At 42.4% G+C, this 27,479-nt stretch overlaps 1 protein-coding gene across 6 annotated transcripts in view; it reads left to right on the top strand.

The window, feature by feature from the left end:
* Window positions 1–26,140, top strand: part of Enpp2 (ectonucleotide pyrophosphatase/phosphodiesterase 2) — a 121,014-nt gene extending 94,874 nt beyond the window's left edge. For 4 of the 6 annotated variants that reach the window (XM_038343173.1, XM_038343172.2, XM_038343176.1 and 1 more), the window contains 10 exons: window positions 372–459; window positions 598–685; window positions 1,762–1,946; window positions 5,323–5,374; window positions 15,182–15,318; window positions 17,263–17,398; window positions 18,276–18,353; window positions 19,697–19,829; window positions 21,090–21,246; window positions 25,535–26,140. In XM_038343173.1, coding sequence (XP_038199101.1) covers window positions 372–459; window positions 598–685; window positions 1,762–1,946; window positions 5,323–5,374; window positions 15,182–15,318; window positions 17,263–17,398; window positions 18,276–18,353; window positions 19,697–19,829; window positions 21,090–21,246; window positions 25,535–25,705 — 1,225 coding nt within the window. In that variant the 3' untranslated portion in view covers window positions 25,706–26,140. The remainder of the gene's footprint in view (window positions 1–371; window positions 460–597; window positions 686–1,761; window positions 1,947–5,322; window positions 5,375–15,181; window positions 15,319–17,262; window positions 17,399–18,275; window positions 18,354–19,696; window positions 19,830–21,089; window positions 21,247–25,534) is intronic. The other 2 variants (XM_038343177.1, XM_038343174.1) reach the window with 1 other exon arrangement.
* The last annotated feature ends 1,339 nt before the right edge of the window (window positions 26,141–27,479 follow it).

Genomic DNA, 27,479 nt, shown 5'->3' with positions numbered 1-27,479 from the left:
TAGAACACAGATCTCCACGAATTGATACTCCACGAATTGATTTAACATCACATGTTGAAAAATGCCTTCTGTGTCTTGAGACTGAGCCTGGTGAACACATAGCAGGGAGAGCTCTTCAGTCCAAGCAGGAGTCATGGAGAGTACATGGACTTCTTTTCAAAATTTCCCTTTTAACCTGGGTGATATGCAAGGCAATAACACCAGAGGAATGAACAGAAGTAGCTGTCATTGTTATTGGAATGCTGCAATTAAGATGGAGAAAATTGGGCTTCAGACAGGCCTTTTCAGGGATCCTATGTACCTCAAATTCGCTTTCTATCAGCATGATTTGGAGCAGAATCCTAACTGATCATAAAATTGTTTCAATGTAGGAAACCTTTGGATGTTTATAAGAAGCCATCCGGAAAATGTTTTTTTCAGGGTGACCATGGCTTTGATAACAAGGTCAACAGTATGCAGGTATGACCCCAAGACTGAATTGAAACTGAGTTCTCAGGGTTGGGGGAGGGAATCACAGGGCTAATTCAGACAATAGGAGAGACCCTGCTCATGATAGCAGGGCTGGTTAACTATGTTTCTCTTCTTTTCTTTTGGAAGACTGTTTTTGTAGGTTATGGCCCAACTTTTAAGTACAGGACGAAAGTGCCTCCATTTGAAAACATCGAACTTTACAATGTTATGTGTGGTAAGTCACTTGTTCAATCAAACTCGATGAAACAATCTTTGGCCAGTGAATTTCCTTACTACTAGAAAAAGAAATGAGGAGTCTATTTTCTACGACCTTCTCTCACTGAAAAAAAAAATTGTAACTTGCCCATTGGTTCAAAGGACAGAATGTCACCCCCTTCTAAGGCTTCTTTGTGTTCCTTCAACAGTTGACTAATGGGGAGTTTTCATAGTGTTGCTGTTGGCAGCCGTTGGCTGATCCAACATAGCATTACAGTTCGACACCGTTGGTCAGAGACCCGATGAAGCAAGAGTTCCATGCCGGCAGAGCGTTCCCCCACCTCCCTCTCTCACATTGCAGCCCAGCGAAAGTTTTGCCAGCTTGCAACCCAGCCAGCTATTTATGTGCTCCTAATTATTTTTCTTCTTTGAGCCTCTCATTGCTGAATGAGGACAGCTTTTCCTATTTAGTAAGGGAGTGCCAGTCTGGTGGTTAGAGGGGGAGACTGAAAGTCGGGTCTCCTGGGTTCTTTCCCTAGGTTGGCTGCTAGCTCGCCACTGTCCCGCCTCTCGGCTTAGGCAAGTCACTGTATGCCCAGTTGGCAACCATTCACTTGCTGTGAAATCGGCCCGTTCATCCTTTGGTAGCCTGTCAAGGCACATGGCCAAAAGCTACTCATGTCCCCACACTTGTGGAGTGCGTTAGAGGGTAGGCTGTGGGTATTTACTGATTATGTCTTATTTCAAAATTTGGGTCTAAAAAGTCCAGAGAAGTGCACAGGAGGGTGATGGTACCAATATTGTCATACATACGGGCAATGGCTAAGTAAACTACTTCTCCACGCAGGTTTTTTGGGAATGTCTGTATTCGTGCTCTAGCAATGAACAGAGCTATTTCAAGAAGTGTTAGCAAGGCATTGTGAGGTCAGAAAGGTTCAGAAGGTGTGTTAGGAGTGGCAGATGTGCTAACTTAGTCCAATTGTGGTTTGTGTTCAATATTTATAGACTCCTGGAAGGCAAAAGGCTTTGGCTCTTACCATAGTTCATCTGAGAACAAATAAGAACCACCTGTATCTTTTCCTTTCTTTTCTTCAGATCTCCTAGGATTGAAGCCGGCTCCCAATAACGGGACCCACGGCAGTTTGAATCACTTACTGCGGACAAATACCTTTAGGCCCACCATCCCGGAGGAAGTTACTAGACCCAATTACCCAGGGATCATGTACCTCCAGTCTGATTTTGACCTGGGCTGCACCTGTGATGATAAGGTAGAGCCAAAGGTAGAAATGATCTTTGTGCTTTACCATGCATGGTGTTATTTGTTTGGTGTATAAAGCATTGTCCAGGGGAGCTTTCTCTGATAATAGCATTGATTACTGCCCCTGCTGTCCAGAATGGAGCCAGTGACTGGTTACAATGGAGGGATGAAAGTTTTAGTTTCATTCTTTTAAATTTAAGTACTATTAAAAGCTGAATATGGCTCATGGCTACCATCTCAGACAGCACAGGTCTGGAGGATGAAGGGTAGAAATGCTCTTCTCTGGATTCACAATCTGTAATCAGAAGCTCGCTCTTCTGTGCAATTGTGGATCACCAGTGATTCACGACCCTCAGAGATAATGGGTAGCTATGCTGTGGTTTTGAAAGACACTTGAGATTTCAGGGATTCTGGAGAACTGTTTGCAAAACCTGGGCAGTGTGGAGAGAAGTCACTGGGAAATGGGAAACATTCTGGAGCTAGCAGAAGACCTTCCAAGGCCGGAAAGGAGAGGGGAGATAGAAAATTACTAGGAAGATGGGCAGGAGAAAGGAGGGGAGGATGGGAGAGAGGGAGGAAAAAAGAGAGAGAATTGTGTCTGCTGGAATGCTGCAGCCCCAACACTGTGGCCTGTGACCTGGTAGAGTAACACCCTCGTCTCCATTGCTTCTACTCTACTCCAGGTGCCTTCCATGGTTGAGACTCGTAAACCAAAGAACAAGTGTATTCATTAATGCAGTCCCTAAAACTCTCCCTTCTAGGACACAGAGCAGGATGGGGAAGGTGCAGCATAAATGGGGGGTTGTTGAAAGCATACCACCCACCAGACCACATTGGGACAGTTTTAAATACAAATCAAGCAAACAACAAAAAACAAACCCCCAAAGCATTAAGCATTAATTTGCTTATTGAATTTTTAAGTTGATTAGGATTTTTATGACTACCAACCAATGCTTCTTCTTTTTTTCATTTTTCAACTTTATTTTTATTATTTGCATCTTTCATATCATGCATTTCTATCCCATTCATCTCCCTCTCCCTTCGTATGTGTCCTCTGCCCTTGCAAACCATCCCCTCCCCCAATGAAATAAAATACAATGTAAGAGAAAACAAGAAAAGAAAAAGAAAGAAAGATCTTGTCATGGAAGCTGAAATGTGACCCAGTGAGTCACACAGTTTACCCTTTTATCCTCATATCTTTCCTTGCAAGTGTTCATTGCAGAGTCACCGATCTGGTTCGAGGCCTCTGGTTTCTGCTGCACTATCAGTGCTGAGCCCTCACTGGGACTCCTCTTGGATATCCTGCTGTTTCCCTATTTGAGGAAACCCTGCACCTTTGGGTCTGCAGGACCTGCCCTTTCACATGCTCCAGCAGATCATAGATGGGGTGCACCGACTCATAACCCTAGTTCTGGGTCTGGGTAGGTGCAGGGTTGGTCAGCCTGCCAAATCTTTTCCGTTCTCACAACCAGGGTGAGCTCTCTGCCATTGCTCCAGCTAGTTCACCCCTTGCAGCCGTGAACATGGGCCAGGGCCTGTTCTGCTTTCATGCCCCCAGGGTCCATTCTCCTGCACCTATACCTTCAGGGACAGCCTTATTGTGCTGCCCAGGTGAGGTGCAGGGTCCACTCTCGAAATGCTGCTTCTGGCGCTGGCGAGGGGCAAGGAAAGCTCTCCTGCTCTGCTCTTATGACCTCTGGTCCAGCCCTTCCACCTGCCACAGGTGACTAAGGGATAGCATGGTATCTTTCCCAGGCTCACACCACCATATGGTGGGGGCTGGGTCAGATTTCCTACACTCATTCTAAGAGCCACCTCCCCCCTCCCACACCCCAGCCAACTTTGTTGCCCAAGCAAGGAGCAGGGGGAGTGTATCCCCACCAGTGCTTCTATTAGCAGAAATGAACCAATGCTTCCACAGGGTTGAGAAGATGCTTGCATAAAGCGAGGGCATTATTCCATTTTTATATGCTGTTTAATTACAGGTTTAGTTATGAGGTTTTTTTTATTAGCCTCAGAAAAATGAACGGCAATTCTCCTATTGTGCAATCTCTTTCCCTTACCATCGGTCCCCTCTCAGGATTCCCACTGGCATGGGAGCCACAGTTTTGTAGGCTCTAGAATAAGAGGAATTCAGTTAGCCCTTCCTTCCCATTCCCACATTTATCTCCTTCCTACCTTTGCTCTTGATAGGAATCTGAGAGGCTAATGAGTGAAGGAGAGGCAAGGGTCAGAAGCTGGAGGTGTGAGGCTGCCAAAGTCAATAGGAACCAACTTACCAAGGGGATAACAGATATTTTGAGGACTTTATAGTCCCTCCCTCCCTTCCTCCCTCCCTCCCTCCCTTCCTCCCCCCCTCCCCCCCTCCCTCCCTCCCCCCCCCCCTCCCTCCCTTCCTCCCTTCCTTCCTTCCTTCCTTCCTTCCTTCCTTCCTCCTTTTCTCCCTTCCTGCGCTCTCTCTCTCTCTCTCTCTCTCTCTCTCTCTCTCTCTCTCTCTTTCTCTTTCTTTTCTATCAAGGCTTATTCTCCAACACAGTATTAATTGGGACCCTGAAAGTCATGTTTAATTTGCATACTTGACTTTGTACTTTTACTTTGCTTATATATAGCTCTTAAATAGTACTCGAAGTATCTTAACATGTCTCAAAATAACCTATGGTATAGTTTGCACATGGGAAATTTTTATGTGGCCTGCGATTGTTTGATGCATCATTATTTCTGGGCTACATTCATGTGTATTTGCATCTGAACCTTTAGCTCACTTATTTTTCATGTTAATTAGTTACATTTGATATATTAATAGATCACACTGTTTTTGTCAAGTTTCCTCTCTAAGAGCATTTGGTAATGTTCAAATATCAGCTTTACAGTTACTCAGAGGACATTATTGTAAACAGGGTTTTATGGTGAGTGTTTGAGGGTCTCGGGGATCCGTCTCAGGTACAATGCTGAGCAGCCATCTTTCAGGGTGGCTCCGTCATTCTCCAGAAGTGCGGAGTCATTTCTGTTTGGATTTGAAAAGAGCCATTTTATATATTGGTTTGGTGGATTATTTTAGTGCAGGCAGGAAGAAATCTGAGACCTGAGGCACTACTGTGCCTGCTTAACATGTATGTGCTACAGTAACCATCTTTCTCCACCTGGGAAGCTACCATGATTGCACATAGTGTGAAGGGAAGGAAACTAAGCCATGGGGAGGTTAACAAAGGTGCTCACAGGCACAGGGGGACAAGCTCAGGATGCAAACGGGAGATAAAGCAGCAGCTGCCCAGGAGGATTTGACCGCAGTGACAGACCTGGAGTTGAGCAAGGCGCTGAGTTGGTAGAAGGGGAAGGGAGAAAGAAAGAACCCCTCTGACATGCCTTCTTTTCTCCTTTTCTGGTTTTCACATGGGAAGAACAAACTGGAAGAGCTCAATAAACGCCTCCACACCAAAGGGTCTACAGAAGGTAAGGGCGGCTTCAAAAACCAACAAAATAAGTTTAACGTCTAGTTTTTACAAATGGAGCTGGAGAGATGGCTCGCTGCTCTTCCAGGGGACCATGCTCACGACAGCGCACAGAACTGTGCCCTAGACATCAGCCCTTCTGCTTTTATCAAGTGGTGTCACTTCTACCCACAGCTCACCAGTCCAAGGGAGACTGATGATGCCCATGGCGTAGAGTCTATTCTTCCCACTGGGGTGCTGTCCTGCAAGTTACATGGCTGCAGGTTAGGACAGAAAATAATTAGGAACAATAAGACAATCTATCAGGCAAATCCTTCCTTTGGATTTATTTTGTTTGTTTTGAGACAAGGTCTTACTGTGTAGCTCTGGCTGTCCTGGAACTCACTATGTAGACCAGGCCGGCCTCCAATTTACAAAGATCTGCCTGCCTCTGCCTCCCAAGTGCTGGGATTAAAGGCATAAACCACCATATCTAGCTCTTCCTCTTGACTTTGAAGTTCTGGAAAGTTAGAAGCTAGAGTAGGAGCTTCTCGGAAGGTTTCTTGCAGTAGATGGGATGCTTTTCTGACACAGAAGGAAGCTGGGTTGAGGAAGCAGATAGAACAGCACGGTAGCCCTACATCGAGTGCTAACAACGCACACAGATTCTCCCGGAGCCATCCCGCCAGCCGTCAATTTCCATGTGGTCTTATTTATCTATCGCGTATGGTTTCCCGTCTGAATGAGCAGAGGTCAAGGAAGGCAGCAGCAGATTTTATTTACTTGCCTTACTTCCTTTCTATAAAACATCTTCATCTTCCTTTTCTGCCTCCCTACCCTCCCCCTTTGGCCCTTTGATCAGCAAACACACAAGCTTTCGGGCGTGTAATTGGATAACACTGTAACACAGGCAGGACTTTGCTGGTGGAGGCTTTGCTTATCCCCCACAAACTCTACAAATGACTCGAGAGTTTGGAGCCTCAATTTTAGTGTACTGAGTGCCATTATAAATGAACGACAGCAACAACAAAAATGCAACTTGCCAGGGGGATGGGGTAGGGAGTATCATGATTTCCAAATAGTTAATTACCAAAGAAGCAGCGCCAAGGTGCTCTTTACAAAAGCCTGCTGGTTGGTTCGTTCGGACAGCTTTCCACGGACTCTCGTACTCGCGCTGATGGAAACCCCACCTGTTCTCGGTCATAAACATTTCCACCTGACTGACTATGTCTGCCTCTAGTCTGTTGCTGAGATGGCATTGTGTTCACGTGACACAATCACTCCCTTAATCCAGCACTTCCTGAAAGCATGTAAGAGGCCTTGGGGCTGGTGAACTTGGGGCTGCCAGGGTTTGAAGGAGCTGTGGTCAGTGAGGTTACTTCTATGAAGCTTTGCTCAGAGTTGATCCTAAGTCTTAAGTGTCTTACATGTGTCACTGGTGAGTATTGTCTGTCTGTCTATCTATCTATCTATCTATCTATCTATCTATCTATCTATCTACCTATCTATCTATCTATCATCTATCATGCAGCACATTGCAACCACAGCCTCCCCTTTCTGCACTCCTCTCAGTCCCTCCCCCACCTTTCTTCTCAGATTCACTGTTCCTCCTTTTCCCTTCAGAAAAGAACAGGACTACCAGTGTTATAAACCAAACATGGCCTCACAAGATGCAATAAGACTAGGCACAAGCCCTCTTATCAAGTCTGGAAGAGGCAACCTGGTAGGAGGAAAAAAGGTCCCAAGAAAAGGCAAAAGAATCAGAGACACCCCTACTCTCACTGTTAGGAGTCCCACAAGAACACCAAGCTACATAATCATAACATATTTGCAGATGACCTAACAGGGAACTGTGTGAAGTCTGTGGGGGCAAGTTTTGTGGGGGCAAGCCGTATGTCCTCACTCAGTATTGTTGGGCTCTTAGCTGGGGTGGACTCTGGTTTGTCTTAAAGAATGTCACCACTGACAGTTTTTAGCCCTTGGCTTCAAAAGAACGGCAGAAACTGCTAGGGGAAATCACAACAGCTGGATCAGGTAGTGACACAAATGTCACTGAGGAGGATTCCTGTTGGCTCCAGTCTGAGGCAGGAAAGAGTTATTTCAGCTCATGGTTTCAGTCTATTGTGAAGGAAAAGACATAATGGAACAGTTCTGTCCATGGTAGTGGCTGGAGCATGTGGCAGACAGGAAGCACTGAGCGAGGCTTTGAACCAGAGCCCTGGCTATCACTTTCAAAGGCCTGTCCCTAGTATCGTACTTCTGCCAGCCAGAGGCACCCCTCTTCAGATTCCTTATCTTCCCAATACAACACCACGTGCTGGGGAAAGCATTCAAATGCCAGCCTATGGGGACATTTCAGGCTCAATTCATGGCAGTAGCATATAAGTCTTTGGTCTGTTGATGGCCTATGGGAAACAACCTTTAGAGATATGAGAGACCCAAAATAAAACCAGCTGTCTACCATGTGAAAACCACATCTTTGGCTAGATTCTGCACTTTGCGTAAATCTCTGTGTTCCCTCTTCTATGTCCCTTGAGTTCCATCTCCATCACCCTATTGGCTCTGTCTTATTTGTTTCTCCATAGCACTAAGGGGGCGTCTTCGAGTCTGTCTCATGTATCACACATCCAGGCTCCCATTCAAAATATCCAGTGTCTTTTATAGCAGAACCTTATGAATACAAATCAGATGTGTGTATGTGTGTGCATGCAAGTGTGTGTATGTATGGGTGAGTGCGTATGCACGCTCATGCCTGCACATTGTATTCAGAGTAACTTCTGACTTCAGAGATGTATTGAGCCTTATAAAGCAGTTTATAAATCTAATATTCTATGTTCAAATGTAACATAGTCCTGGTTTTGTTTATTGGTTGAAAGTAGAGATGCAGATGGCTGATATTTTATCGAATAAGTCATGTATAAGATTGCAGCATCTCCATCTTGCTGTTGTAATGTCATACACTATGAAATAAGTCAGACGTCTATGGGGAGCACATGTGAAAGCTGCCAATGCCAGTCGTGAAACAGCTGGAGTCTATTTGAGGGCAGAAAGTCTTAGATTAGTCTTAGGTACTGGTTTGCTGTTAATGTGTAGATTGCTATGCAATCAAAGCCTTTGTAAAATAAAGAGGAAGCGAACTGTTGTCTTCATGACGGGTTTGCTGAAGTCAGACTATTTCTAGGTAGGTGGTAAATTCTGAGTCTGGGTTTCATAATGGCCGTTGTTTTCCGGTCACAAATAGTGGCAGGTTTGCTGTACAATGAGAACTCATTTCCTTGTGATACTGAGTCAGCGGAGGAAGGAATGGGTTTCAGGGAAAATGTCGACTCTCTTTACAGGCAATCCTGGCATTATAGATTGTATTCCTGCCAGAAGAGAAAGAACTACAACCAGCAATTATTGCCGTAGTCTCTTCTCCATTGCTAGAAAACCCTTTGCATTTTCTTAAGCAAGGACACGTTCTCACCTTTGTATGAAAAGGAACTCGAATCATTTCAATGCCTATGTATGTTTGGAACTTCACACACCATATGAAGTTAATTTATATATATATATATATATATATATATATATATATATATATGTATATATATACAGAGAGAGAGAGAGAGAGAGAGAGACAGACAGACAGACAGACAGACAGACTTAGTAATTGCTTAATGGGTAGAAGAATTTTGACTATTGTTCAGCAATCTCTGGGACCTTTTTGAATTCTGAAATACTTCCTTTTCCTGTTGGCTTTTTTTTTTAAGATTCAGTTGTGTTGTTAAAGAAGGGAGGTGGCATTCTTGCTCTCTGCAGTGCGGGAGTGTCTGTGCACGTGTTACAGAAAGCATTTGTAAAGTAACTAGCTCCACAATCGCTTGTGATTTATCATAGGACTCAAGGTCTTGATGATAGGCGCTCCATTTAAATAATTCGTACCCACCAGAGTACTTTGCTGCTGTTGAAGTTGAGTCTGGACCCTTTACTGACCAGCTAGAGCTATAACCATGGCTGCTTTGGGTGAAGACGGAACTTGGCACTTTCTAGTCTCTGCCTCTCAGTGATGCAACAGTTCTGAGTGATACGGGGCATTGGGAAGTCAAGGGTTGAGAGCAAGGGAGAGCTGAGCTGAGATTCAACACAAGCCCCATGCTGTCTTCTGAGAAGGCTCCTAGGAGATCATCAGGAGTGACCATCTCAGGCTACAGTGGTTGCTGGCCTGCTGACAGATGCAAACACTTGTTCTCACTGCAGAGTCCTAATGCCACTTTGGTAGGCGCTGCTTGGACAGAGTTTGTGCTCAGAAAGAGTCGCTCCTTCATTCTAAGAGAATAATGCAGTAGACAGCACCTGACTGGAGATTACCCAAAAGACTAGGGGGACGAAGTCTAACTAGCTGGAAGTGAGGGCCTAGAGTTTGCGTGGGCCATACACCTGAATTATCACGTGTAAATTTACGTCATTTCTAGAGGTGACCCTGATGAGCCCCGTCTATCTCAAAATTCTATTAGGCAGGCTGCATGTAGACACTCAGATATATATATTTTAATTTATTTGTCAACTGGTTACTAAGTACACATGTGATTGTTATTATTGGAGACAGGCTTTATAAAACAGAGTTAGCCCCTGTCTTCAGAAAGTGATTGTTCTGTTGCAAGATTTAGCAAGCAGATGAATTTCAACAGAGTGTTTCTTGTTTGTGTGTGTGTGTTTTTTTTTTTTTTTTTTTTTTTTTTTTTTTTTTTTTTTCAACACAGGGATTCTCTGTAGCCCTGACTGTCCTAGAAATCACTCTGTAGACCAGGCTGGCCTTGAACTCACATAGATGCCTGCCTCTGTCTCCCAAGTGCTGGGATTAAGGAGTGTGCCACCACCCTCCGGTTTACAAGAGAATGCTTTAATGATGGGATTGGAAAGCAGAACATGCGACCAGAAGCATGGAATCTGTTCCCATGGAGGCTGAAATGGCCATGAACGACAATAGGTGCTTGGAAGGCAAAGAAGGAGGAAGGACAGAGGAAAAGGAAAGGCTTTTTTTTTTTTTTGTAGAGATTTTGTGGTAAATTTTAAGCATATGTTACTGTGGGAGTGAATGTTTAAGAAAGCAGAAAGGGAGAAAGGTTTTCATGTGGCTCCAAGTCCATCTGCTGGAGCCTGGATCAGGAAGCAGAGGCGGGAGAAGAAACACAAACTTCAGTCTGCATGACTAAATTTTGGAAGACAAAAAGAGTGAATTCTGGGGAAGTCCACACCACTTAAAAAGAATCGTCTCACGATCTTTTGCCAAATGTGGTATCTGGAGGGGAGCGCTGGCATAGGCTAAAATGCCGGGCTGCTACTGTAAACAGGGAACTTGGGTGTGGAAGGAAGGCAGTGTCTGGAACTCTGCAGTAGGAACTCAGCCTGGGAAGAATCGGACTACACTAGATCCACATCAGGGCATCCCAAGAGGCTTGGCTTTGGGGAGGTAGTTCATTTGCAAAGTGCCTGCAGTAGAAACATGAGGACCCATGTTTGGATGCCTAGGAGCCATGTTGGAAAACCAGGCCTGGCATGCTTCTGTAACCCTGGCACTGGGGAGGAGGAGACAGCGCATCTCTAGACCTTCCTACCCAGTCTAGTTATTCAGTGAGCTCCAGGTTCTGTGAGAGACTCTATCTCAAAGAACAAGGTGAGAGATGGAGAAAGAGAAAGAGAGAGAGAGAGAGAGAGAGAGAGAGAGAGAGAGAGAGAGAGAGAAAGAGAGAAACTAATATCAACTCCTAGCCTCCATGTGCACCTAATCATTAGCATGCACATATGTTATACATATGTGTGCACAAACACACAGTATGAATTACGGGAAAGAAGATGGTTTAAAGGGTGCTAACGTGCTGTTGGACAGGAAGAAGTACTTCGAAAGTTCTATGACATAGTAAGGCAGCTATAGTAGGCCACATTCAATTAACTGTGTATTTCAGTACTACTCATAAAGAAAAATTTCAGTGTCCCAACAGAAAGAAATCACACATATTTAAGCTGATTACTCTTCCTATTTGATTAATCTGACCATTGCAAGTTTTTGCTAGAATCAGGTCTTATAAATACACACAACAATCATGCCCGTTAAAAGTTTCTAAAAATTTTCAGAATCAAATTTTCAAAATGTCAATACCCTACATAGATTAGAAATCAAAGTAGATAAAATTAAAAATGAAACCTAGAGACTATGCTGCAGACAAAGAACTCGGGGGCTGACTTTGCAACAGATATTTTAGCATGTGAAGATTGAGAGTCAAGTCTGTTTTGTGGTCTGAGTAGGAGCATTTTGTTAAAGAGAAATGCAGTGTGCGTTGAAGTGAGACGCAATGTGTGGTTCTCCTGAGATGTCCAAGGCTAACCGCTGGGCCATGCCGGGACTTGTGATTCGCGGTCAATGGCAAAGTCAAACCTAAATCTTGATTCCGAACCTCAAAATGTATTTTTCTTGCAAAGATGATTTCTCTTCTTCCTCGCATGAATTATTATGCTACAAAGAGAGTTGGCTAGATTTTGGAGATCCGGGTGGGGATTTTGGTTGAATTTTTTGGAGGTTGTTGATGTCATTGTACTTTTTTCTTTTTCTCATAAGTTCGATGGGAATTGACAAAAAAGCAAATGAGATGATCATATGTTTGTCTTCTGGCTGTGTTCAAAAAGCAGCAGCTGTGTCAATAGCTCGAAGCTGTGGGATTGATTTCTGAAGCAAACCCAATCTTTGTGTGTTGAGCTCAAGAGAGGGTAGAGATGGAGAGGCCTCTTGGGGAGGCTCCTCAGGCTGCCCTGCCAATCTTGTGTCTCATCTCCCTTTTCCTCAAGTCTCTTGCTTTTTTTTTTCATTTTAAACTTTGGGGCTGTATTGTTTGTCAGATACTGTTGGTTATTATGCAAGGGCAACAGAAGTGAACCAGTGAGTAGGTCACACTGGTTTGAATATCATGGCAGTTTATGCCTGTTTATAACATGTCTCATGTGCATTACCATCAACCTGTGTGTGGACCAGAGACAGTGTAGTCTGGGCTACATGTTGGTTACAGACAGCAGGATTATCACTGGACTGTGAGCCTCTTGAGGGTAAGAGCTCTAAGCCTTTGTTCAGTATCTCCACTCTCCAGGCCAAGACCCGGTACAAAGAAAGAGCTTAGTAAACGTTCAAGGAAGGGATGTGCAACTGAAGGATAGGATTGGAGCTAGGGAGATAGCTCAATTAGCAATATTTCTGCCACAAGTAACATAAGAGTTGGCATCCCTATTACACATGTAAAAATGAACATGGCAGTACATGCATGCAATTGAAGACCTGGGGCGGCAGAAACGGGTTGATCTTTAGGACTTGCTGGTCAGCTATTCTAGTTAAATCAGTGAGTTCTAGATTTAGTGAGAGACCCTGTACTAAAAACCAAGCTGGAGAGAAATAGAGATATTTGGTGTTGACCTCTGTCCTCCACATGCATGAACAAACACACACCCACAACATGAATGCACACACACACACACACACACACACACACACACATCTACCACGAATGCATACTCTAAATGACAAGAGTGATGAGGAATAATACATATTATCCCTAGTAGAAAGGAAGTCATATGCATCATATAGAATTGTTTATACCAGTTACAAGCGGGATGCTGCAAGCAAACCAGCCCCTGGGGAAAGAAGAGTTATTCTTGAAAATGCCAAGAAATGAAGAGGTCTGGAGGAAGGAAGAGGTGAAGACTGGAGCTCATCTAAACTATTGTTTGGTGGGTACTCTAAGGAGGGGTGCCACCCGTGGACAGATAGCTAGCTGCTCATTTGTTGGCCTCTTCACGGAACAGATGAGTGAGCAGACTTCAGCATGAGTCTGGGGGAATATGCTAGTGTCTTGGTCACTCTTCCATTCCTGTGAGGAGACACTAGTATGAAAGAAACATTTAATACCAACGTGGCAGGAAGTACGGCAGCCGGCATGACAGGCATGTGCTGGAGAAGGAAGTAGTTGAGAGCTTCATCTTGAGCCACAGGTAGCAGGAGATAGATAGAGATAAATAGATAGCTAGCTAGCTAGCTAGCTAGCTAGATAGATAGATAGATAGACAGACAGACAGACAGATAGAACCTGAGCCTGACATGGGCCTTCTGAAACCTTAAGCCCACCCCCCAGTCACAGACTTCCTCCAACAAGGCCACAACTCCCAGTCCTTCTAATCCTGCCAAGTAGTTCCACTCCCTGGTGACTAAGCATTCGAATAGATGAGTTTATGGAGGAGGCCATTCTTATTCAAACCCACTCCCTTGGTAAGCTTTAAAACTTAACCAATAGAGAACAGCTTCTCAAAGAATTCTGATACTTCTGCTTCCAGCTGCAACCAGGAAATCCAGAGGCAGCCAAGATGAAAACAAGGAAAACCTTAATGGAAATTTTGAACCTAGAAAAGGTTTGGTCCGAGTTTGAAAGGAAGATCTGGGTCAATTTATGGCCCCCAAGTACTATTTCTGAATTTGCTGGCTTTGAATTTGTTTATTAGATTTTATTTATTTAATAGCATTATGGTACATTCTGATTCCTAGGGGTGGGCCCCCAAGCTTGGCAGCTTAAGCGAGGCTTCTCCATTTATTTCAAAGCTCAGGAAGCCAGACTACCCTGAAGTTGCTTACGTTGGGATAGCATTGGCCACTCTGCCGCAAATCAGCAATTCTACTTGGGAGGGTTTTGCCGAGGGTTGTCTGAACATTTTTTTCTCTCTAGTACTTGCATAGAAGGGTAGCAATTTAATTAAAGCAACATGCATACATAATATTTAGTGAGTGCTTGCCAGATATTCTTTAATAAAAATTACAGTAAAAATAGGTTTCATTCTGAATCACTTAGGAACTGTGAGTTCGGTAACTAAGCTCTGACCTCTAAGTATGTGGGTGTGCAGGGACCCCACTTTCCATGAATTTATGAGAGTTTAGTCTCTCCCAAGTGGACAAGTCAAGCTCCAGGCTTCTCCGTGGGTTGGAGTACTGAATTCTCATCTTTTACCTCAAAGAGTAAATAAGGCTTCCATGACCGTCTTCCTTATAGGAGCCCAACTCTGTTTTCAGGGGTCTTAAGAGAGGGAGTTCTTTGGTAATAGATGGGCTTCTCGTCTATATTTGAGGGACCCTTTTGAATGCCTGCTTCTGTTATCTATACATGTTCCTTTAAGTCCATGCCCAACAACAAGGCTGCTAACTACTCTCTTTATGCTGGAATAATGTACATTTCTATTGCAGTTGGCAAATAATGGGAAGAAAGAGCCTTCCTCTTAACGAAGTCCTTGACTAACCCGATAAACCTCTTCAGGGGTCAAATCATTTAATGATGTAAAATCCAATCCTTTTGGCTCCCCAATAGAGATTCTTTTTTCCTCATGTTATATTTTGTTCAATAGTTACAGAAGCCATCAAGGTTTGTTTTTTTTGCTTGTTTTAATAGATATTAATTTTTAGGGCAGTTCTCCATTAGTAATAGGACCTCTTCAGGGGTCAAATCATTTAATGATATAAAATCCAATCCTATTGGCTGACTCATCACAGAATTTACTGTATGTTTCCTTCTATACAGACCTTTAAATCTGACAATTTCAAAAAGCTTCTTCCTAGCTATAGCATTTATGTTACTATTTTGACCCTTGGTAAGGTGATCAGATAAACCACAGAAGTTTTAGGAACACTAACTTGATTGCTGTCTTATTAATAAGTAAGCTGGGAAACTGTAGACTGTGGGCAACATGACTCTCTTCTGTTATTTTATAGTTGGTGTAAGGTTGACTATGGATTGAATACAGTTTTGTTTCCTTCTTTCTTTCTCAGAGAGACATCTCCTGTATGGACGACCTGCAGTGCTTTACCGGACTAGATACGACATCTTATACCACACGGATTTTGAAAGTGGCTATAGTGAAATATTCTTGATGCCTCTCTGGACGTCATATACCGTTTCTAAGCAGGTTATTGAGAAAATTGGGCCTTATACTCTTTATTTGGTATAATGAGTGCTTTTGATGCATAGATTTGACCTTAATTGTTTTTCTGATTGAAGAAACCTTTTGCTGCATCTCCTGTGATACTATCTATTTCTTTTTGTGTATGCATGTTTGCATGTTCACGTGTGCCATGGCATACCCATGGAGGTGAAAGGGCAGCTTATAGAGTTGGTTCTCCCCATCCACTCTGTGGGTCCAGTGATTGAACTCAAGCATCAGTCTTGGAGGGAACACTTTTACTTGCTTCGCTGCAAGACATTTTTAAATTAGTCTTCATTCACTGTTCCGTCTGACCTACTATAATATGTAAGCGTTGAAAGAAATATAATAATGTTTTTAGATTCTTTTTTTCCTCATGTTATATTTTGTTCAATAGTTACAGAAGCCACCAAGGTTTGTTCTTTTTGCTTGTTTTAATAGATATTAATCTTTAGGACAGTTCTCCATTAGTAATCAGATTTAGTGAGAAGTAGCAAGTCCCCAGATATAACCATGCTCAGCCTGACCTTGCTGTCAACATTTTCTTTGTATTTTATCTTATGTTTTAAAAGTTGCCAAGAATTTAAAAGATTTGATTTCCTTATTTTAGTTTCTGTGTGAGTGTTTTTGCCTGCATGTACGTATGTGCGTGCACCTTATGTCCGAAAAATGAGACGGCATAGGATCCCTTGGAAGTGGATTTATGCATGGTTGTGAATCACCATGTAGGTGATGGGACTAGAATTCAAGTCCTCTGCAATAGCCCCAAGTGCTCTAAACTGCTGAGCGATCTCTCTATCCCCCTGTTTGTATTTTAATAAAAAAAATGTTTTTAACTGGAGTTTGAACTTCATAAGGATGTGATACAAAGCTATAGATCAGAAATTAGAACAGCTTATTTTGTAGTTGAAATACACATCTATTAGATATATTAAGTATATATACTTAGAAGTATATTTTCAACTTGTAAATGTAAATGACAAGATTACTACTTCCCCAACAGTCTTGTTAATTTCTACTCTGTGTGCATACATGCAAGGAGAGAGAGAGAGAGAGAGAGAGAGAGAGAGAGAGAGAGAGAGAGAGAGAGAGAGAGAGAGAGAGAGAGAAAGAGAAAGAGAGAGACAGGCAGACACACAGAGACAGAAAGATAGGTATGTATGCTTTTAAAAGAGTGTGTATGTGTGTGTGTATGTATGCATATGTATTTGTATGTGTGCGTGTGTGTTTTATCATGGATGCCATCCACCTCATACACTAGTTTGGTGTTTACTAAGTCAGCTAGGCTGGGTGATGGACAAACAGCTAGGCTCAGCCTGTCTGCTTCCTCAGCACTGGGCTCGCACCTGTGCTCCGCTGTGCCTGACTTGTTACTTGGGTTCTGAGGATCCAACTTAGGTTCTCATAGTCTTGCAAACCAAGTGATTGAGCTGTCTTCCCAGAACTTGTCTATTATTTTAAAGAGCATTTGCATGGCTTTTGTTGTTTGGCTTTTGATGCAGAGTCTTGGTATATAACCCCAGCTAATCTGGAACTTGCTATACAGACCTGGCTGGCCATGATTTTGTGAGAGTCAAGTTTTCTTGACTCTGCCTCTTGAAGGGTGGGATTTTACTTGTGTACCACCAGGCCTAGCTGGGGGTTTTAGATCTTCAGTGACCTTTGCAGCTGTGGAATTTCTGCTTTATGTGTTGTTTGACTTCAGACTTTGATAATAAAGAGTCTACTGCAGAAAACTAAGAGATTGAGAATTATAGGCTTATTGTATTTTTTTTAAAGAATGACTTTTTAAAAGGACTTAAAATATCAGATTATGAACTATGATAAGCTTGCAAGTTTGGGTTTGAGCTGTTCATAAGAGAAACTCTAGCTGTTTGGTCTCATCTCTGTAAAGCATCAAGCCATGAGTGTCTCTGACTCCAAATGCAGGCTGAGGTCTCCAGCATCCCGGAGCATCTGACCAACTGTGTTCGCCCTGATGTTCGTGTGTCTCCGGGATTCAGTCAGAACTGTTTGGCCTATAAAAACGATAAACAGATGTCATATGGATTCCTTTTTCCTCCCTGTAAGTTGCAGCATTAGGGTCTGGTCACTGTGTATGTGTGTGTGTGCGCGCGCGCGTGTGCACGCACATGTGCGCACGTATGTGGGCATGTCAGGATGTGAGGTATAATCCAGATTTTGAAGCTCGCTAGTTAGGATTTCAGTGGTCCAGGGTTCCTTCACGGGGAAGCATTTGGGAGGCTGTGAAATTCTCCCAAAATTGAGCCTGAAAATGACCAGCTTATAAACATCCTGCTCTTCTGGAAACATCTAAAGTATAGGGGAAATGTGTTCTCCTTCACACTGTTAAAGTGGCGGGTGGAAGAAATAGTAAGTTATGAGGACATTAATTCTCTCTTAAGAAAGGGTTTTCATTTGACAGTTCCATATGTTTATATGATGTGCTTTTGTCATTTTTATCCCCCATTGCCCTCTGTCACCCTGCCTCCTGCTTGGAGCTACCTTCTCTCCAAGTCTCCCTCCCATTTCCACGCCCCCTTTTTGTGTGTGGCCCATTGAGTTTAATAAGAGTCATTTGCCTGAGCGTGGGTGGGAGGCTATTTAGTGGCACAGTCCTGCAGAGGTGATTTCCTAAAAACAATTACATCTTATTATCTTAATGACATTTTTTAAAGAGTCTAAGTCACAATAATGGCATCAGAGAACTAAAGACTCAAGAACTCCGTAGGAAGAAAAGGGCTGTAAATACTTTCAGAGAGCATGGAGGGCGGTGAAGCGACCCAGTGGGCGTGAAGTCAGAAGTGTCTAATAGAGGGGATACGTGGAAATAAAAGTTCAGGCCTGCTGGCTTAGAGCTGTTTGGGTTGGCCTAAAGACTGCTTTTCTGCTGATGTCAGCCTTGGTAAGCAATGCATTCTGTTTGCTCTCCTGATGTTTAGATCTGAGCTCTTCCCCAGAAGCTAAATATGATGCATTCCTCGTAACCAACATGGTTCCTATGTATCCCGCTTTCAAGCGTAAGTATATTTACCTAATAAACTGTTACTTAGAAAATAAATATTTTAAATTTACCCTTTACTTTTTTTTTTTTTTTTACCCCTCCTATACTGGTTTTAATAATACCTTGCAATGGTTCATCTTTTATGCCCTTTGAAGACCTTTTATATAAATTCCCTCCAGTTGACCTGCGTGGGAGGGAAGCTGGCCAGTGATCTAGTCCTTGCTTATAATTCGGAAATTGACAGCATAGAAAGTGACCCAGGCCATGAGCGGTAGAGCTGAACTAAGCCATGTTCTAACCTGCAGTCCTTTTTCTGTTTTTATGAATCTTACTGAACTTTAGAGGTCACTTGCACCCTTCCCAACATCTATATTTATGTATTGAGCATAAGGCTGTGAACACCCTTTTCCTTTAGGGTGCTAATGTTGTTCTGAATGTTGACCCTAAAACCCAGGAGAAGATTATGAATATTCTTGTTTATCAGAATACAAAATCAAATGATTTTATGCAAGTTATTATTTTAGCTTCTTTGACTATATAGTTTGTTTGTTCACAAGACAAGTATTTGTGGATGACAGTGATTCTGTGAACTGAGTAAGCACCGTGTACTCTGGCCCGCAAAGCCAACTCTTGGTCCCTAGTGTGTGAGCATTGCTTATGCCATTTTTTAGTAGTGTGTATTGAACTCAGAACCTCATACACACTAGACAAACCCCCAACCACGAAGCTATCTCCTTCACCTCTTATCCCCTTTGGAGATGGTATCCCATGCAGTCCATGCTGCGTTTGAACTAGCTGTGAAGCTGAGAATGGTCTTCTTTCCTTCCCTCCTGGATGCTGGGCAAAGTCATTTGCTACCACACGTAGTCTATACAGTGCCCAGAGTGAAGCCCGTACTTGGCGTACGCTAGAAAAACACTGCCAACTGAGCCCATTCCCTAGTCCTAGAGCTTCAGAAATCCTATTGTCGGATCTCTAAAGATTTACATGCCCAATGGCTAAAATACTTCCCCTTCTGCTAACACTGTAACTCTATCTGGCATGCTCTGCCCCCACTACGTTGCCTGAGATATACGAACTCATTCAGCTTTCAGATCTCTGCTTCTTCTTCGCCTCTGCTGGGAACTTCCCCTGACCTACTGGGCCAGGCTTACTGCCTCCCTGGCATTGTCGGCTTCCTCTTATCTTTCCTTTCACAAGTTTTAGTGAAAAACAAAGTTAAAACTGGAGAACAGGTTTCGATGGTCACAGCTGCTCTTGGCTCCTGACATTGCACTTGAAGAAAGCCTCCTACAGAGAGTTTGTCTGAAACAAGTGTTTTTGTGCACAAAGGACTGACTGATCTGTGTCTTTGTACAGGCATCTGGACTTATTTCCAAAGGGTTTTGGTGAAGAAATATGCCTCAGAAAGGAATGGAGTCAATGTAATAAGTGGACCAGTTTTTGACTACAATTACGATGGCTTACGAGACACTGAGGATGAAATCAAACAGTGAGCTTCTCTTTTCTGTTCTGTGTGAGATGCCTAAATTCTAAGGCGTCATTCGAGGATATTCCTATGCTAGAGAAGAGCTCATGCCCTTAAATATTTTGTCTTTGAATCTCATTATTAAGATCTCTAGTTGTCTTTGATCTTTAAGTGTGGTGTTAGTAGCTAGAAAAAAATTTTGATTTTTGTGATAGAAAAGTATATCAATATTTTTGAAATTATCATTTATTCCTCAGGAACTCTTCAGTAGCCAAATTGCAATTTTAATTGATTTTTATGATTTTTGGAGAGTTTTGGAATCTTTTCTATCTTCTGAGTCAGTATGGCTTATTAAAAAGTTACATAAAGACCTTGGTTGAATCCAATTCTCTCTCTCCTATTGGTACTATTGAGATATAAAAAGGTAAGGTAAACACTGTGCTTAACAGTATGTAGTCTAGTGCATTTATACATGCACAAATAGTCAGAAATCAGCACAGAGTGCATAAATAAAATAGATACTTAGCAAACAAAATGCTATTTTGAAATACAGATAATAATATAGACGTTAACTTCCTTTTCAGCAATTGAAAAGAGAAATTTCATCTTAATTACATATATTTATTGTTGGTCATTTTGATAGTTTTAAACAAAATTAAGTTCACTCAATTTCAAGATTTAGAAAATGATTAAAAGTATAGCATCAAGCTGGGTGAGGGATTTTAATGTGTACACTTTGCTCTACTGGAGAAATCCCGTTTAATAGCATGAGGCTCCTCTCCCACTCTTGATGTTAATGCTTCCTTTGTACCAAGTTCAGGTTCTCAGTGTAGGCTAAAAGTGCTGTGATTCCTCTACATCCAGTGTCTTGGGATCCTGGACCATTTTCTGTACCTAGGAAAGTCATCTTTCTGAAACACAAACCTAATATTGGCACTTTGTATCTGCCAGACCTCCAATGGAGTATTGCAGCCTAAACCACAGCCCCTAAATGCTGGATTCCGGCTCTCAGAAACCATCGCAATTGGTCTTTTATAGACTTTTCCAGCTCCTTGCTCTACGTCATTATTCTAGTCACCGTTTATTGCCTCCAGCTCTTCAATGCAGCCACTTTATTTTCTTGGGATACCTTTCTGTTTCTACCATGTAGAGACAGGGAGACAATTCCAGGCAGAGAGAACATCATGTTTGTTTAACGTAGGCTAGTAGGGTGTTGCCATGGGTACGCAGCTTTAAGAGAACGTTCTGACGCGGCTTGTAATTTTCCTGACTTTCCTGGTTCAGGTATGTGGAAGGCAGCTCTATTCCTGTCCCAACTCACTACTATAGCATCATTACCAGCTGCCTCGACTTCACTCAGCCTGCAGACAAGTGTGATGGTCCCCTCTCGGTGTCCTCTTTCATCCTTCCTCACCGGCCCGACAACGACGAAAGTTGCAATGTGAGTTCAGAGGCAGAGTCCTCCGGGCTTAGCGCTCAGACTCAGCTGTGTTTCTTAACTTGTACCCCCACTATTGAACCAGAACAAAGCACGTGGATCACCCAGCCAGATGGAAAGGGGGAATGACTCAAGTAGAACTGTACTGCATATATAGGGACCTGGTATTCCATAATAATAATTTCGTATTGTTTTCTTCGTGTGTGTGTGTGTACATGTGTGTGCATGTGCATATGTGTATATATGCAACACAGTTCTATTTATGTTTTCTATGTTTAACATTTTTTTTTCTTCACAAAAATGATGTACCAAAAGGGAAAATAATAGTAGGGATAGAATAAGAGTTCAAAAACATTTACCGTATTGACCTTTCCTTTTGTGGATGCTTAGAAACATCCATAATAAAAGTTTTTAAAACACATGCACACATGCACTTATTAGTCAGGTTATCTTTTGTTGCTAGCTGTGGGAAAACACAGCAGCCGTCTCACAGCACACAGGACTCCTGTATTGTTTATTTTCACATGGAGAGAGCTAGGAAGCAGAATGATATAACAAAAAGGCCCTTAGCAGAGGCTGGAGAGATGGCTTAGCGGTTATGAGCATTGGCTGCTCTTCAAGAGGACCAGAGTTCAATTCCCAGCGCCGATATAATGGCTCATAACCAACTGGAACTCCAATCACAGGATTCCAGTGCCCTCTTCTGGCCTCTATGAACACACCAGGCATATGCCTGTTGCTCAGATATCCAAGCAAACAAATTACACATACTCATAAAATAAATAAAATATATTAAATTTAAAAAAAGGAACAGCCCTCGGCAGGAAGATAAACCAGGCCGTGTGTACAGATTTAAGACTCAGGAACAGGTCATATGTTCTTCTCTTATATGTTTATTGTGATGGAAACTCTTTGCTGCAGGTTTGATTCTAGAAGTAATAGCCAATATGCTTCAATTTCACCAATAGAAGGAACAGGGATAGACTCTCTAGAATGGGATTGTTAGTCGATAAATTACATTCAAATTCCTAAAGTGTGTAAAGTGTTTTAGAAGAAAAAGTACAGTTAGCCACAGACATAAACTCCTAGGCAGCCTACCATAGGGCTGAAAGTGAAACGAGCAGAAATACCTACACTAAGAAGTTAAAGGCCAGCTGGGTGTAGTGGTGCGCGCCCTTAATCCCAGCACTTGGGAGGCAGAGGCAGAGGCAGGAGTATCTCTGTGAGTTTGAGGCTAACATGGTCTACAAAGTGAGTTCCAGGACAGCTGTTACACAGAGAAACCCTGCCTCAAAAAAAAAAAGTAAAAATAAGATAAAATGCCATAACGGTTGGTCCAATGAAGATTATCATCTTCATGCTTCTTGGGCAGTGTGGCTCCTGGACAAAGGCTTCAATTGTGGATGAAGAATTCAGGCCACGACTGTTCAAAGCAAAATAAAGACTTTAGGAAATAATAGAAATGTGAGCTATGGTATAAGCAGCTAGTTACATTTTTCTCAAAGATCGTATTTGATGGGAGATAGTATTTTACACTTGATAGTAGCCAAAAGGCTAAGAAGTGATGGGTGGTGTTTATAAAAATTGCCTGTTTTCAAAAATTTAAAATTGTAGTGGTCGTTGCATTAACACTGGTTGTAATATCTGTAGAAGTTGTTATTCCCATTTTCCAAGTGTGTGTTATGATCCAAGTATTGTGTAGGTCCTCTTCATATATTGTTCTTGTCATTAGTCATCCTGGAAGGTCTCTCTTTCTTCCTCCTGCCTTTGTGTTGACTTTTAAGGAAGTTACATTTACTAAAAGATGATGGTGAGCTGGTAGGATAGGGAACTTTAAATTCCAAAGATAATTAGCAGTTATCTGCAGAGAACTTGGGGAGTTTTTCTTATTGTGCAATTAGATAAACAAGAAAAAGCCTTTCATCAGAAGGGCAACATTTTAGGTTTTGCTCTAAGGAGTTTAGGCTGGTGGAAGTTGAACATGGTGTTCAAAAGGTATTGGCAAGATTTATGAGAATGAGGTCACAGAACTGGACCTGGGGTGTGGTCTTAGACACTTAAAGAGAAGGCTGGAAGGCAGAAGTACTGTAGCCAGGGGATTTCTGGGGCCCCATGTGCAGTTGGGAAGGGAGAAGAAGAGGGGAAGCAGAAAGTGACAGATCACGGCCATCAATTCATCAGCTCGATGTTTCAGTCTCAGTTGTTCATAGCGGAAGATGCTTCCTCTTGGAACACCACTCTACTTCCCTTAAGAAAGCCTCAGTTCTCCTGAAAACCCATGGAGAGGTAAACGAAACACATATAAAATGGAATTCAAAATTGCTCCGAAATTGAAAGACGGAGTACATGTCACATAGACATTTATACATACGGTAGGCTGTTTACAGTATATCTTGGTTCTTTGGGAATCCTTCACTCACTGCAGGATGGCGGTGGGAGAGTTTGGATCCCAGCTTGGCCACTTCTTCTGCATGAACATACATTCATACACATGAACGTAAAGAATAATAAATCAAACTTTAAAAAGAATGACTATCAATACTGCAGAAATTAATCATGATTGTTTGTGGTTGCATTAATATTCTGTTATTTCTTTTAAAATTTTTTTTCCTATTTCCTTGAATTCTTACCATTCTAGCTGGCTGTGATTTTGAATGAGGAAAAACTCTTTCAAGCCTGTTCACACACCCACATAACTCCATTTTGAAAGGAAACATCGGACTCACTGACCATTGAGAAATCCAACAAAAGAGCAAAATATGAAAAATTTCCCAAAATATAACCTCATGCTTTTCCTGAGGGGGTCTTGACCCATCAGGAGACCACCTACTTTGTTAATTATATGGTGATGCCGAGGACTGGTCAGTAGCCTTGCGGGTAGGGCTAAATTTAGGTTTGACTTTATTGGGAGTTGCAGAAATCTTGGTTAGCTTAGGCAGGGGGGGCAGGTTATGAAAGGCCCGAATCCTAGCTTCTGCCTGCAAAGCCATTTCTACACATTGCCTGGAAAGGCCAGGCATTGGTTTCCTGAACCAACAAGCTCACGGTACATTTTTAGACTTGGCCTGAGCTACCGTCACTCTTGGTCCAGGTCTGTGTGGGTTGAAGCTTTCTGAGAAAACCTTTGCAGGTCCCTGGGCCTCGGTGGCTGGTTCACTGAGATCGCCAGTGGTCAAGAGTTAGGTGAGGGCATGCCTGAACATTCGTGGCCCTGGGCTGTGCAGCACCCTGTAGACTTCTCTAAAGACTCTCGCTGGACATTTCAGACCTGAGGTATGAGGTAGTGGTATAATTTGTGAAGTCCTTCCTGCCCCAGGTTATTAACGAAGAGTAATAGCTTAATTTTGCTTAATTCATAGGACACTCACGTGATCTTATTATGCCCCTCCACCATGTTTCCTCCAAATTGAAATATTTTTGAGATGCAAGGGTCTCTTTACCTGAAGTATCTTTTAGTTTCAAGTTAGACACGGAATGCATTGCTCTGTCATTCTGCATGGTTTTAGCCTGGAGTTTTGCCAATGAGGCTATTACATGAAGAGCTAAGGCAGAAGGAGACCCCCTTCCCTTCTTTGGTGGTGTTATTATTGACTCCTTTTCCTTCTTCCACTGCCTTTGAATTTTTTCTACCTCCCAGCGAAATGGTGAAGACAGCATTAGTGGCCTTGTGAATCAATGAAGCTGGGGCAGGGGTTTGGGGGTGTTCAGTAGCTTTACCAAGTCACTGAAGCAAGGAAACAGTGGAGCCACATTTCCAACTCAGAATTTTTGGGCCCAAAAGTGCCAGATACATCAACTGACCTGTTTCAAGCTGAACTCACTATCAGATAGTAACTCATTGCCGTTGGCTAGGTGGTTGATGGATCTGATGGGTCTTCTGAGCAGCCTTGGGATGCTTGCTAGTTTCCTATGCTAGGCACTGGCTCTTTCTTTATAGTGTGAGACAGAAGAGCATCCCAGGTTAGGTGTGTGGTGCTTTCAACCCTACCCTACGTTCGATGGCTGAGAAGAAAATCAAATGGTTGGATTCCGCACAATAGTCCTCATTTTGTCTTGTGTTTTAAGAACCCAGTGAGAACTACCCCTCTTCACGCCACTTTCTCATTTGTCCGGCACAGCTTTTTATGGCCGAAAATGGAATTGTGCAGCATTTCTGACAGGGATTCAGTAGAGACAGGAAGATCAGGCCAGTGCAACAAGCTTTGGGTCTGTGCACATAAGTGTGGGAAATGACCATTTAGGATAATCTCTTCTAGGAAAAAAAAATCTTACTGGTTCATTTCCTTTGCAGAGCTCGGAGGATGAGTCCAAGTGGGTAGAGGATCTCATGAAGATGCACACAGCGCGAGTGCGAGACATTGAGCACCTCACTGGTTTGGACTTCTACCGGAAGACGAGCCGGAGCTATTCAGAAATTCTGGCCCTCAAGACATACCTGCATACATATGAGAGCGAGATTTAACTTTCTGGGCATGTGCAGTATATTCTTAGCAACTGGTGTATATTTTTATATTGTGTTTGTATTTATTAATTTGAGGCAGGACGTAAAAAAACACTTAGTATTATAATCCTATACCAAATCTGACATAGTAAGCCTGAATGACTCTGTTACTTTTCCTCTAACGCTTGAGTTAGACTGAGTTGTGTTCTGATTAGAGCTTCTAGTGAACACTGCGGCTCATGATCCAAGCAGAAGCTTCCACATGGTGCTGCAGACAGAACATTTGCAGCGAGGAAATATTAATTTTCCAATGCACAGTCACCACACATAGTCCTGTTCCGTATTGAGATACTGATTTTGTAAAGCTACATTCATCTGCTGTTAACGCTGACCGATGTATTTAAGCCTTATAGACCAATCTTAACGATAATAAATCACACGTTCAGATTTCCCCTGGTTCTGTCTGGCCTTTGTTTCATTTGTGAACCTGCGGGCTTACTTCACGTGGTGTTGGCATGCTCATGAGAAACACATTTCTTGCATGGAGTCCTCTTCCCATCTGCATCCTTGATAATTAACTGAATGATGATATAGGCACGTACATATAGGGACTCAGAAGGGCAGAGAAAAAATGAATTAGAACAGGGAAAAATTGTTTTGTAAGGCATTCCAGACTTTGGAAGAATAGTCACTTTTGATTGGTTCAGTTCAAAACTCTCAATAGTAGCGTCAACCTTAGCTGTTTTATGGGGCTAAAGATATAGATAATATTAGTTGACTGAATATGTGCAAGACACTGTGTTCAATTCCCTGCCCTACAAAAACAAAAACAGCATTAATCATGCATTCTATATAAAACATCCACCTGAGAACCATAGAGAATGTAAAGAGAAGGAAGTAAGTCCAGTTCATAAACGTACAAGCAACCAATCAAGTTAAAGCAGAATTGCCAAAGGCAAGGTGTTAGTTACAGTACAATGACAGAGGAATATGATATGAACGGGATTTCAAAGCACATAGTTATGGCTTCAAATAATATTGATGTATAGAGAAGAGAGGTCGTTAAAATTGTTAATCACATTACAGAAAGAGATGTAATTGCCTTATTAATGTTGTCAATATTGTCACATTTCCAATTACTGCCAGTATTATCATTTTTAAAAATTAAATAGAAGCATATGGCTTTTTTCCACTGTGGCGGTGATCACGATTGGTTCTTAGGTAGGTAAAATGGGTTTTTAAAGTTTTACAAATAATCCTTTAAAATGTATTAGTTTAAGAGAGAAGAAACAGTGCCGAGTGAAAAAAAAATTAAAGAAAACAACATGACATCAAAAGATGGTCCCAAGAGTATTCGAAAAATTACAGGCGACACTTGAAACAGGGCCACAAGTCTACTTTAGTGATTATTGTCTTGTTAAGTTTAGTTACATTTATTGGGCACCGACTGTTGCAGGCATGTCTCTGATACTTTGTATGCCTTGTGTTTAAACCCTGAAAAACAGGAAGCCTAGGGATGATTTTTAGGGACAGGGAAAGATTGAGGTGTGAGTGGTAAGCGGGCTTGGGCTTTGGGATAGAGGGCAAGGAGGGTAGACATAAACAGGAATACAGTTCCTTATTCATTCTGTATTCAGTGATGACGTAATGAGCATCACATGCCAGCTGGCCAGCAGGGATAAAACAATGTATAAAACCCTGCATGGTTCCTGGACTCGTAAAACATGTTTTTCAGTTAGAGAAAGATGCTATTTAAAAGTGCTGGAGTTTAGTGACAGGCATGCAGGTGTCAAGG

Source organism: Arvicola amphibius, chromosome 9, assembly GCF_903992535.2.
Source record: "Arvicola amphibius chromosome 9, mArvAmp1.2, whole genome shotgun sequence".
Lineage (NCBI taxonomy): Eukaryota > Metazoa > Chordata > Mammalia > Rodentia > Cricetidae > Arvicola > Arvicola amphibius.
This window is presented reverse-complemented; position numbering and strand designations above follow the sequence as displayed.